Genomic DNA, 13,744 nt, shown 5'->3' with positions numbered 1-13,744 from the left:
CCTTCTGCTGGCTTTGGGGTTTTTTTGTTCTTCTTTCTCTAATTGCTTTAGGTGCAAGGTTAGGTTGTTTATTCGAGATGTTGCCTGTTTCTTGAGGTAGGCTTGTATTGCTATAAACTTCCCTCTTAGCACTGCTTTTGCTGTGTCCCATAGGTTTTGGGTCGTCGTGTCTCCATTGTCATTTGTTTCTAGGTATTTTTTGATTTCCCCTTTGATTTCTTCAGTAATCACTTCGTTATTAAGTAATGTATTGTGTAGCCTCCATGTGTTTGTATTTTTTACAGATCTTTTCCTGTAATTGATATCTAGTCTCATAGCATTGTGGTCGGAAAAGATACTTGATACGATTTCAATTTTCTTAAATTTACCAAGGCTTGATTTGTGACCCAAGATATGATCTATCCTGGAGAATGTTCCATGAGCACTTGAGAAAAATGTGTATTCTCTTGTTTTTGGGTGGAATGTCCTATAAATATCAATTAAGTCCATCTTGTTTAATGTATCATTTAAAGCTTGTGTTTCCTTATTTATTTTCATTTTGGATGATCTGTCCATTGGTGAAAGTGGGGTGTTAATGTCCCCTACTATGATTGTGTTGCTGTCAATTTCCCCTTTCATGGCTGTTAGTATTTGCCTTATGTATTGAGGTGCTCCTATGTTGGGTGCATAAATATTTACAATTGTTATACCTTCCTCTTGGATCGATCCCTTGATCATTATATAGTGTCCTTCTTTGTCTCTTGTAATAGTCTTTATTTTAAAGTCTATTTTGTCTGATATGAGAATTGCTACTCCAGCTTTCTTTTGATTTCCATTTGCATGGAATATCTTTTTCCATCCCCTCACTTTCAGTCTGTATGTGTCCCTAGGTCTGAAGTGGGTCTCTTGTAGACAGCATATGTATGGGTCTTGTTTTTGTATCCATTCAGCCAGCCTGTGTCTTTTGGTGGGAGCATTTAATCCATTTACATTCAAGGTAATTATCGATATGTATGTTCCTATTCCCATTTTCTTAAATGTATTGGGTTTGTTATTGTAGGTGTTTTCCTTCTCTTGTGTTTCTTGCCTAGAGAATTTCCTTTAGCATTTGTTGTAAAGCTGGTTTGGTGGTGCTGAACTCTCTCAGCTTTTGTTTGTCTGTAAAGGTTTTAATTTCTCCATCGAATCTGAATGAGATCCTTGCTGGGTAGAGTAATCTTGGTTGTAGGTTTTTCTCCTTCATGACTTTAAGTATATCCTGCCACTCCCTTCTGGCTTGCAGAGTTTCTGCTGAGAGATCAGATGTTAACCTTATGGGGATTCCCTTGTGTGTTATTTGTTTTTTTTCCCTTGCTGCCTTTAATATGTTTTCCTTATATTTAATTTTTGACAGTTTGATTAATATGTGTCTTGGCGTGTTCCTCCTTGGGTTTATCCTGTATGGGACTCTCTGTGCTTCCAGGACTTGATTAACTATTTCCTTTCCCATATTAGGGAAGTTTTCAACTATAATCTCTTCAAAAATTTTCTCAGTCCCTTTCTTTTTCTCTTCTTCTTCTGGTACCCCTATAATTCGAATGTTGGCACGTTTAATGTTGTCCCAGAGGTCCCTGAGACTGTCCTCAGTTCTTTTCATTCTTTTTTCTTTATCCTGCTCTGTAGTAGTTATTTCCACCATTTTATCTTCCAGGTCACTTATCCTTTCTTCTGCCTCAGTTATTCTACTATTGATCCCATCTAGAGTATTTTAAATTTCATTTATTGTGTTTTTCATCATTGCTTGGTTCCTCTTTAGTTCTTCTACATCCTTGTTAAATGTTTCTTGCATTTTGTCTATTCTGTTTCCAAGATTTTGGATCATCCTTACTATCATTATTCTGAATTCTTTTTCAGGTAGACTACCTATTTCCTCTTCATTTGTTAAGTCCAGTGTGTTTTGAGCCTGCTCCTTCATCTGCTGTGTGTTTTTCTGTCGTCTCATTTTGCCTATCTTACTGTGTTTGGGGTCTCCTTTTCACAGGCTGCAGGTTCGTAGTTCCCGTTGTTTTTGGTATCTGTCCCCAGCGGCTAAGGTTGGTTCAGTGGGTTGTGTAGGCTTCCTGGTGGAGGGAACTAGTGCCTGAGTTCTGGTGGATGAGGCTAGATCTTGTCTTTCTGGTGGGCACGTCCACGTCTGGTGGTGTATTTTGTGGTGTCTGTGGCCTTATTATGATTTTAGGCAGCCTCTCTGCCAATGGATGGGGTTGTGTTCCTGTCTAGCTAGTTGTTTGGCATAGGATGTCCAGCACTGTAGCTTGCTGGTCGTCGAGTGAAGCTGGGTCTTGATGTTGAGATGGAGATCTCTGGGAGATTTTTGCCGTTTGGTATTACGTGGAGCTGGGAGGTCTCTTGTGGACCAGTGTTCTGAAGTTGGCTCTCCCACCTCAGAGGCACGGCCCTGATGCCTGGCTGGAGCACCAAGAGCCTTTCGTCCACACTTTTTGGAGGTCGGACGTTTTCTGCCAGCGTTCAGTGGGTGTACTGTAGGAGCAGTTCCACGTGTAGGTGTATTTCTACTGTATCTGTGGGAAGGAATGTGATCTCCGCATCTTACTCTTCCGCCATCTTCTCATAAAATCCACATTTTTCTTATTTATTCATCCATCAGTAGATACGTGGGTTGCTTTCTTGTTTTAGTTATCATGAATAATGTTAGTACTATAAATAAGGTAGACAAACACCTCTTTGACACCCAATTCTTTGGAGTATATACATTCCCAATTTAACAATTTCTTGACAGAAAGTTTTTAAACTTGAAAAATTAATTTAGACTTGAGATTTTTTTTCATATAGCAATCACTCATATATACCTCAACTCAGAGCACCAAGCTTTCAAAACAAGGCACATGCTTCCAACCACAGGATGGCCAGGAATTTTGATTCAGGTCAGTGCTTGCTTTCCCCTCCACCTGTCTCCTGGTGATTTCTTTATACTTTTAGCGGTGGGAAATCTTTTCTCCTGGTCCTGAGGTTGTTCTCAGAGACAGTAGCTCTGCAAGTAGTTGTAACTTTGGCGTGTTCCTGGGAGGAGGTGCGCGCGGCGTCTTCCTCGTCCACCATCTTCCTCAGTAATGTTTTTAACCTCTAAATTAGTAGTCAAAATTTTAAAAATTTTCTAGCTTTCTATTATAATTCAAACCCATGTCTTCTACAGAATAAAATAGATCTTGTTATTCCTTAAAATTTTAACGCATGAAGATTGCTATTATACTGCTCGGACTATTATACTACTAGGACTTCTCTTTTCAGGCTACTCTAAACATGTAAAGTTTTCTCTCCCCAATCAAATTACAGAATCAATATCATTATAGTTATTTAAATTCAATACCACTTGAGAAAATCTTTCACTGAATTTTTAAAAGAAAGAAAGTCAAATGTTCTAATAAATCTTACCTTCGTTTGCAAATCAGGAACCACAAAGCTGATGCCAAAGCGAAGAAACCAATTCCCAAAGTAACAGCACCAGCACCCAGAAAATAGGTTAAGTGGTTAAAAAAACCTATACAAATAAATTATAAAAGATTATTTCAGGCATGTTTCTTCATTCTCTATGTAAAATTGAATGACATAATAGCTTAACACATAATGTAGTGTTAATAACACATAATGTGTGTTAATACGCATTAACACCCATAAAAACACACATAATGTGCACTAATAACACATAATGTAGTGTTTAAGACATTAACGAGGAGGTTGGGAGACCTGAATTCTGGTCCTTTGCAATTCTAATAAATTTCAAGACCCTGAGTTTGAGAATTACATGGGGCCTCATCCTCATTAGCGCCCAGGGCACTTTTGTTTGACCCTACCAAAATTTGAGACCTGTTTTGCTTGTTTTTATACAGCTGTCACCTCCTTTCTTCTTATCTAGTTGTCTCCCTTTCCAGTCCAGCTGTGAATTTTTATGCTACTTTTCCAGTATCATTCTTTGCAGTCCTTCAACATAAGAGGATTTCCATTTTAAGATTTTTATTATCAATCACTACAAGGAGGTAGATGAGGGTAGTAAAGAACAAATATGAGGAATTTTTAAAGATCTTAGAAATCTTTAAACATTTTATCTCTACTTTTTCTAAGGAACAGTAAAAGATCATAGCCAAAAACTAAATAAAAGCAATGTAAATAATGCTATATCACACAGGTTTATAACTGGAAAAGCCTACAGGAATTATATGGTATAACTCCTTCATTTTACAGATGATAAAACTGAGGCCCAGGTGAAAGCAGTAAGTGAAGTAAGGTCATGCAGCAAATTAAAGGCAGTCCTCTGTTTTTTTCTATTATCGTATCCCTGCCACCAAACATCTCAATACTGGTATGTATTAAAAAGAATTAAGAATAAAGAAAGCATGAGATATTTATAGTTAGGTTGGTCAAGTATTCATTAAGATTCTGAAATCTGCTACCTAAGCATAAAGCAAGCTGTAGAAAGCTTTCACAGAAGGCTGTATAGAATTTGAAGGGCCTTAAGACAACTTAGGAGTATATTATTTGGGGAAAAAGAGGTTTAAAAGTATAAAACTAATAGAAGATCTTTATGTGTGAACATATAAGTTCCACTAAGGGTATGACATGATAAAGACTTTGTTGTTCCCATACTTCTGTTGTTTTCTAAGTAATTTCCAACTTTCTAGACGGTGCCTCTCAAATCTTAGTTTTCTTTGGATTCAGAAATATCTACATTTGGAAATTAATTAATGGTACAAAAAATTACATAAGGCTATTTATCAAAGTGATACAGTACGAAAAAACACCTACAATTTTCATTTTTATATATGAAAAAACATAGATATTTTGGACCAGATAATTTGTTGTGAAGGACTGTCCTGTGCATTGTGCCAAAGATATCTCCAGGCATTACCAAATGCATTCTGAGGGGCAGAACTGTCCTCAGTTGAGGATCACAGGCATAGTGGTATAAGGAGATATCAGATAGTATTAAATGATAAAAGCAAGATAGATAAAACACATATTTAAAAAAAATTTAAAGATATAGTTGTACTCAAATATAAGATAAATATTTCTATGGACAAAAGAAGAAAAGCAACACACAGAAATAAGTAGGAGCTAAAACCACAAGCATGCTAGGCACCGAGATCTGGAAGCAGGAATTAACTAGAAGAAGCAGAGAATATCAGTGAGACAATTCCCAGACCAAGCCATCCTCTGGCGTGGTGAATGACCAACTCAAAAAAGGACCAAGGAGGAATCTTGGAAATTATAAATTAAAAACTTTTAAGATGGAATACATGTTTCTTTAAATACAAAGAATTAATGAAATGAAAGATAATACTGAGAGATTCACCCAATTTCATAAAAAAGTGAAAAATATGATAAATTATGAGACTTGGAAAAGATTAAGAGCATATAGCATAAAACTAATAGGGGTCCCAAAAAAGAGAATAGAGAAGTAGCAGAGAAACAATATTAAGAGATACAGCTTAAAAAGGTCTTTTCTTTTCCTTTTTTAAAATTTATTTATTTATTTTTGGCTGCATTGGGTCTTCATTGCTGCATGCGGGCTTTCTCTAGTTGCGGTGAGCGGGGGCTACTCTTTGTTGCGGTGCGCGGGTTTCTCATTGCGGTGGCTTCTCTTGTTGCGAAGCATGGGTTCTAGGCACGCAGGCTTCAGTAGTTGTGGCACACAGGCTCAGTAGTTGTGGCTTGCGGGCTCTAGAGCGCAGGCTCAGTAGTTGTGGCGCACGGGCTTAGTTGCTCCGCGGCATGTGGGATCTTCCTGGACCAGAGATTGAACCCATGTCCCCTGCATTGCCAGGCGGATTCTTAACCACTGCACCACCAGGGAAGCCCAGAAGGTTTTTTCTTTAAAAAACTTTTTTTCAATTTACACATATTAAAATTCACTTGTGAGTGTGTGTGTACAGTTCTGTAAGTTTTGACAAATATAAGAAGTATTTAATCACCACCACAACCAAGTTACAGAAAACTTCCATCACCCCAAAACATTTCCTGGTACAGCCTCTTAGTAGTCAAGTACTAACTGCTGGCAACCACTGATTATTTTCCATCCCTATTCTCTATCCTTATGTTTTTGCCTTTTCCAGAATTTCATATAAATAGAATAATACAGCATGTTGTCTTTTTTTTTTTTTTTTTTTTTATTTATTTATTTATTTTTAAGGATTTTCTTATTTATTTATTTATTTATTTATTTATTTATTTTTGGCTGTGTTGGGTCTTCGGTTCGTGCGAGGGCTTTCTCCAGTTGCGGCAAGCGGGGGCCACTCTTCATCGCGGTGCGGGGACCGCCCTTCATCGCGGTGCGCGGGCCTTTCTCTATCGCGGCCCCTCCCGTCGCGGGGCACAGGCTCCAGACGCGCAGGCTCAGCAATTGTGGCTCACGGGCCCAGCTGCTCCGTGGCATGTGGGATCTTCCCAGACCAGGGCTCGAACCCGTGTCCCCTGCATTAGCAGGCAGATTCTCAACCACTGCGCCACCAGGGAAGCCCCCAGCATGTTGTCTTTTAAGTCTGGCTTTTTTAACTTAGCATAATGCATTTGAGATTCATCCATGTTGTTGCATGTATCAGTAGTTTATTTCTTTTTATTGCTGAGTAACATATTCCCCAGCTAAGAGACGTTTGGTTGTTTCCAGTTTGGGGTTGTTAGGAATAAGGCATACTATACATTTGCATACAGTTGCTTATTTGAACATGTTTTTATTTCAGTAGGGTCATATAGCAAGTATATATTCAAATTTATAAGAAACTACCAAACTGCTTTCCAAAGTGGTTGTTCTGTCTTGCTTTCCCACCAGCAAATACAACAGTTTCAGTTGCTCTGTATCATGGCTACCACTTGATATTGTCAGTTTCATTTCAGCCATCCTAATAGATGCACAGTGGTATCTTACTGTGGAGATACAGTGGTATCTTCCTTTAAAAAAAGGAAAAGAAAAAACCTTTTTTAAGCTGCATCTCTTAATATTGCTTCTCTGCTACTTCTCTATTCTCTCTTTTGGGACCCCTGTTTTAACTTACATTTCCTTAGTGAATAATTATGTTGAGCATCTTTCCACATGCTTATTTGCCATCCATATATCTTATTCAGTGAAGTATTTGTTCAAATCTTTGCTGATTTTTTAGAATTCTTTATATATTCTGGATACAAATCCTTGGTCAGATACATGATTTGGAAATATTTTCTCCCAGTTGTGGCTTGTCTTCAATTTTCTTAATAGCGTCTTTCACAGAGCAAAACTTTTTAATTTTAGTGATATCCAATTTATCAACTTTTTTCTTTTATGGTTTGTGCTATGGGCTGTATCTAAGAACTCTTTGCAGGTCAGAAAGATTTTCTTCTATGTTTTCCTATAAAATATTTCTAGTTTTATGTTTTACATTTAATTCATGATTCATTTTGAATTAATTTTTGCATAAGGCGAGAGGCAGGGGTCAAGTTTTTTTTGTTTTTTGTTTTGTTTTGGGATATGTGTATTCAGTGATTCCAACACTATTTGATGAAAAGACCATCCTTTCTTCATAGAGTTGCTGTTGCACCCTTGTCAAAAATCAGCTACCTATATTTGTCTCTGTCTATTTCTGGAATCTCTATTCTGTCCCCTTGGTATACATTGTCTATTCTTTCACCAATAACAACAATAATAATAATCTAATATTTATACAGCAAATACTATATGCCAGGCACGTTCAAAGTGATTATATATATATTCACTCATTTAATTCTCACAACTCTATAAGCTAAGTATTATTATTTCCCCACTTTACAGATGAGGAAACAGATGAGGCAAAAATGAGGTTAAGTAACTTGCTCAAAGGCATACAACCAATAAATGAGGGACAATAGTAATTTAAAAATTGCTAAAGTCCGTCCTTACCTAGTATAGACAATGAATATCTTTAGATTTTGTTAGAGAAACAGTTAAGTATAAATGCTAAATACTTAAGGGTATCATAAAACAGGTTATCTAAATGGCCAATAAATATATGAAAACTTCATTAATAATCACAGAAATGCAAATTAAACCACAACAAGTCAATACGACAACCCTGTATGATGCCTAAAATGAAGAAGATGGAAAATATCAAGTGCTGTCAAGGTGGCAGAGTAACATGAATTCTCACTCACTGTTGGTGGGAATGTAATTTTCTATAATACTTTGGAAAACTGTTTGGCACTATTATTAAAGCTGAACTTATACATACCCTATGACCCAGCAATTCTTAGATATATACCAAACTGAAGTACATATATATTTTCTTAAAAATATATGCTAGAATGTTGATAGCATCACTTTTATGTGTGTATGTTGATAGAGACACAAACTGGAAACTACCCAAAGGCCAACTGACAGTTAAACGGATAAATTTTAAAAGTTTAATTGATTTAAAGAAACAAAATGTTCTATAACAATGAGAAAGAATAGAGTACAACTATGCACAACAAAGTGGATAAATTTCATAAATAATGTTGGGCAAAAGAAGGCAAACAAAGACATCGGGGGGAGTTCAGGGATGCTGGTAATTAACATACTGTTTCTTGAACAGGGTGCTGGTTATAGAGATGTGTTCAGTGAAAATTCAAGCTTAAAACTTATGACTTATGAATAAACTAGATCGATATGTATCATCATAAATAGAACTGAAAAACCTAGTGTTCAGTGAATAAAGTGATTTCCATAAATTTATATTCAATTATTCTAATCACATACTGATTCCATTTATGCACATTAAAAGGAAACACAAAATAATACTTTTTAAAAAACAATGTGACAGAAGTATTAAAATACACCATACTCATGATATTAGTTGTGTCTGGGCAGGAAATGAGGGGAATGGGACTATGGATTGAATATAAACTTAAGACTTTATCTGTAATGTTTTCTTTAAAAAATTAAAAATCTGAAGTTTATATGATGAAAAAATATTTATTTAGTAGAAGATTACATGAATGTTTGTTATTCTTTGTCCTTTTCTTTTTACTTTTCTGGTTTTCTCAAATGTAAAAAATATAAAAACAATAGGATCTCAATTTTGTAAAAAAAAAAAAAAAGAAAGAAAAGAAAGAGGGAAAAACATACTTTTATAAGGTAAATAATCAATACTGGCTACTCCTGGGGTAAGGGCTTAGTTATAATTTTCCACTCCAGACTTTTCTGTACATTCAGATTTTCTAGCATGAGAATCTTAGAAAAATCAGGAACAAAAATTTTTAATCTTCATATGTGATTCTTGACTCCTTTACTTTGTACAAGTCTCATTGTAGCAACTTCTCTATTGTTATCACTGTGTTTACAGCCTATTTAGCTTTCTCCTCCTTAAGATCTCTGCCCTCCTCTTTATCCTTTTTGTAATTCTCCATTAGGGAAGAAAACAGGTGTGATTAGTAAAACACCATTCTAGTCCTTGGTTTAAATGGGCCATTTATATCTCAGGGGAATTCCAGTGAGCTATAGAGAATATGAAAGTTCCCAAACCACTTTACCAAGAGAAAGACAAATTACATATTTTCCAATACCTCCAACAAATCACACTTTATCTATAAATCAATCTGTAAAATGAAAAGGCTTGACTCTATGATCATTAAGATCCCCTCTCACTTTGAAGATTTAGTCAATATATAAGTTAAAGAAACACTATATACAGAGGTAGGATTTTTACTTTCTTGACTCTGCCCTTAAGTATGCTATCTAAAGTAATGACTCCTCATTTTCAACAGTCACTTTATTATATGACCCTGTTTCTTTGTCTTTAATAATTGCTGTAATAAATAGTCTTCTTTACTTATTGGTTTACTGTCTATTGTCTGTCTTCTTCTACCAGAAGATAAATCTTTTTCACTCTGGTATTCTTAGAGTTTAGAATAATGACTGGTTACTCAAAAATGATTGACTAGGGCTTCCCTGGTGGCGCAGTGGTTGAGAATCTGCCTGCCAATGCAGGGGACACGGGTTCGAGCCCTGGTCTGGGAAGATCCCACATGCCGCAGAGCAACTGGGCCCGTTAGCCACAACTACTGAGCCTGCGCGTCTGGAGCCTGTGCTCCGCAACAAGAGAGGCTGCGACAGTGAGAGGCCCGCGCACCGCGATGAAGAGTGGTCCCCACTTGCCGCAACTAGAGAAAGCCCTCGCACAGAAACGAAGACCCAACACAGCCATAAATAAATAAATAAATACATTTTTTAAAAAAATGATTGACTATTTAATGAATAAACGATAGGCACTGTGCTAGATGTTAGTACTAGAAAAATGAATTATAAAGGTATGTGGGTTTTTTCTTGTTTTTTTGGCTGTGCCACTCAGCATGCGGGATCTTAGTTCCCCGACCAGAGATCAAATGTGCACCCCCAGCAGTAGAAGTGTGGACCACTGGACCACCAGGGAAGTCCCTAGGTATGTGGTTTAGTAGGAAGTTCATATATGTGAAAAAGAATAAGTGTAATTAAAAAGGTATTATAGGCATTATAATGGAAGAAATAAATACATAATACAGATACAGGAAGATCTGTAAAAAGATAGGAGAAAAATTTTTAAAAACTCCATAGTCTAGTTAAACATGGTTTGAGAACTTTCTATTGCCAAACCCTTGCCAAGAATTGGTGACTGAGGACTTCTCTGGTGGCACAGTGGTTGAGAGTCTGCCTGCCAATGCAGGGGACACAGGTTCGATCCCTGTTCCGGGAGGAAACCACATGCTGTGGAGCAACTAAGCCCATGTGACACAACTACTGACCCTGCGCTCTAGAGCCCATGAGCCACAACTACTGAGCCCATGTGCCACAACTACTGAAGCCCACATGCCCTAGAGCCTGTGCTTTGCAACAAGAGAAGCCACTGCAATGAGAAGCCTGCACACTGTAACAAAGAGTAGTCCCTGCTCATCACAACTAGAGAAAGCCCACATGCAGCAATGAAGACCCAACGTAGCCAATAAATAAATAAATAAATAAACGAACAACAACAACAAAAAAGAATTGGTGACTGAAAGATAAGTAACACATGGTCATAGAGTTTAAAATCTGGAGGGTACAACATTTAAACAGAATATTCGTTACAATATTCTAATTGCTATGATAATGACTTGTTGACAGCACTAAGACAACAGAGGCACTTTGACTAAGTGCAGGAACAGTTTCTTAGAGAACACCTGAGCTAAATCTTACAGAATGAGTAAGAGATAGCTAGCCAAAGATATTAAATCCTAAACCAGGGTATGACCCTTTCACCTTAGGATAAACAAAACTTTCTCTCTATGCACAGTAACCTCCAGCTTACAGTTGATCCTTTTCTTACCATTTGCAGCCAAAACTCTTAAAATGAGAATTTCTACTTCACAACTTCTATTCCCAAGGTCATTAATAACTTCATTAACACAAAATTGAAAGGTCACTATTGACCATTCTCTCTCTCTCTTACCTTGGCATAAGTAAAATTAATTCACTTGGTTTTTTCCCATTTCTCTGTCTATAATGTTATTGCCTTTATAGGTTCCTCTTCCCCAATCTGTCTATCCTTTAACCTATCTATCTATAGCTAGATATACACATATCCTTTAACATATCTACATATGGATATATATAGATATATAAAGGATATAGATAAATATAGACATGGATATAGATGTTACTTATCTGTATCTATGCCTATATCTTTAACCAGAATTACTATATATTTGTGTCAGGAGTAGTTTCAGATTATCTTTTGTAGTGATTCCAGAACTGAATGTTCGGTTTTATTTTTTGAGTATTCAATACCTGTTTATTATACTCTCCTAGGGTTTTGCCAGATTTCAGTCTCAGGTTTACTCCAGTTCAACAAATGCTTATTGAACACCAAATATGTGTGAGATACTGTTTGAGACACCAAGGGAGGGATAAAAGGCCATTGAAGTAAGAATGAATCCTTACCCTGAGGTTTAAAAATCTATAATGAAATATAAGCAGGGCTCATATGCAACTGGTATAAAAAGTTGACCACACTGATTTATTTTTAGTTGGTGGTTGCTCTGATTGAATACAAAGCTAACTAGGAAGAACTTGTACTTGGAAGAGATACTTATTATGCTGGTTGGATTTTAATGTTATTATTTGAAAAATGGGAGTCATATTATGTCTCACATAATTAGAATAAGGAATAAATAAGATAATGTTGCAAGGAATTACTAACATAGTAAAGAAGATGACATCTCAAACAGCATGCATATACCAGGCCATAAAGGAAGACTCAACAGTTTTATAGGATTATTACAGATACCACATTCTCTGACAATAATATAATTAATTTTAAATTAGTAACCTAATACATACTCTAGGAAAAGCTGCCATACTTGGAAATTTTTAATCACACTGTAAATAACTCTTGCATTAAAGAAGAAATCAATGGAAATTTGGAAATTACATAAAACTAATCAATAATGAAGCACTATGTATAAATGCTTGCAGCAACAAAGCTGAAGACAAATTCAAGGGGGAAAAAAAAGCTGAAAAAAAAATGAGCTTAGCATTCAAATTGCAAGTTGAAAAAGACAAGCAAAGTGAGTCCAAATAATGTGGAGGAAGGAAATAAAAAAGAACAGAAATTAGTGAAAAAATATTAAGATTTTAGGTAAACACTAACAAGATTAACAAATCTCTAGTAAGAGTAACCAAATTTTAAAAAAGAAGGCACAGGTAAACAATTTCAAAGGTAAAGAAACAACATAATTACAGTTACAGCAGAAATTAAAATAAGAAAATACTTTCAGGGCTTCCCTGGTGGCGCAGTGGTTGAGAATCTGCCTGCTAATGCAGGGGACACGGGTTCGAGCCCTGGTCTGGGAAGATCCCACATGCCACGGAGCAGCTGGGCCCGTGAGCCACAACTACTGAGCCTGCGCGTCTGGAGCCTGTGCCCCGCAACGGGAGGGGCCGCAATAGTGAAAGGCCCGCGCACCGCGATGAAGAGCGGTCCCCACACCGCGATGAAGAGTGGCCCCCACTTGCCGCAACTAGAGAAAGCCCTCGCACGAACCGAAGACCCAACACAGCCAAAAATAAATAAATAAATAAATAAAGTAGCTATAAAATTAAAAAAAAAAAAAAAAAAAAAAGAAAAGAAAATACTTTCAACAAATTTATGCTAGTATATTCTAAAACTTATACTAAATTATATATACCTAAAAAGTGACTTACAAAAAGTGACTCAAGAATAGAAAACCTAAATGAACATGTATCCACTAAACTGAATCAACAGTTACAAAATTTCACCCAAAGAAAAGAGCAGGCCCCAATAACTTTACAATTTCTACTGTATACCCATGATTCAAGTATTTCTTATCTTATACAAGCCCTTCCAGAGAATAGAAAGAGGTTTCTGGCTGTTTGTCCAAATGTATTTTCCTCTTCTCCCCAGGCAAAAGGCTAGACTACATGTCCCAGCTTCCCATACCATTAGGTGAAGCCATGCGACTGAGTTCTAACCAATGGAATTTGAATGGAAGTGATGTCATAAAAACCTCCCAAGCACCTTTCTCCATGTTCTTTCTCCCTTTAGGCTTGACTGGGATGGAGATGAACCCCAGGGAACTTTGGAAGCCATGTGTCATCATGGATGTAATTGACATTTACTGAACACTCAACCCAAATGAAATGAAACACAACATATCAGGATTTGTGGGATGCCACTAAAGCAGTATGTAGGGGAAAATCAATACCAAAAAACTGCAGTATTAGGGAAAAAATGTGTGAATAACCTTAAAAACTAAA

General features: G+C 36.6%; 1 protein-coding gene across 1 annotated transcript in view; it reads right to left on the bottom strand.

Moving 5' to 3' along the window:
* The window catches only part of C1H1orf185 (chromosome 1 C1orf185 homolog), a 43,566-nt gene extending 30,123 nt beyond the window's left edge, over positions 1 to 13,443 (bottom strand). The window contains exons 1-2 of the mRNA XM_007164481.2: positions 13,428 to 13,443; positions 3,412 to 3,517 (exon numbers count right to left, since the gene is read on the bottom strand). Coding sequence (XP_007164543.1) covers positions 3,412 to 3,517; positions 13,428 to 13,443 — 122 coding nt within the window. The remainder of the gene's footprint in view (positions 1 to 3,411; positions 3,518 to 13,427) is intronic.
* Between the last annotated feature and the right edge of the window lie 301 nt (positions 13,444 to 13,744).

Source organism: Balaenoptera acutorostrata, chromosome 1 (assembly GCF_949987535.1).
Source record: "Balaenoptera acutorostrata chromosome 1, mBalAcu1.1, whole genome shotgun sequence".
Classification (NCBI taxonomy): Eukaryota; Metazoa; Chordata; class Mammalia; order Artiodactyla; family Balaenopteridae; genus Balaenoptera; species Balaenoptera acutorostrata.
Note: the sequence above shows the minus strand (reverse complement) of the source record. Positions and strands in the feature narration are given on the sequence as shown.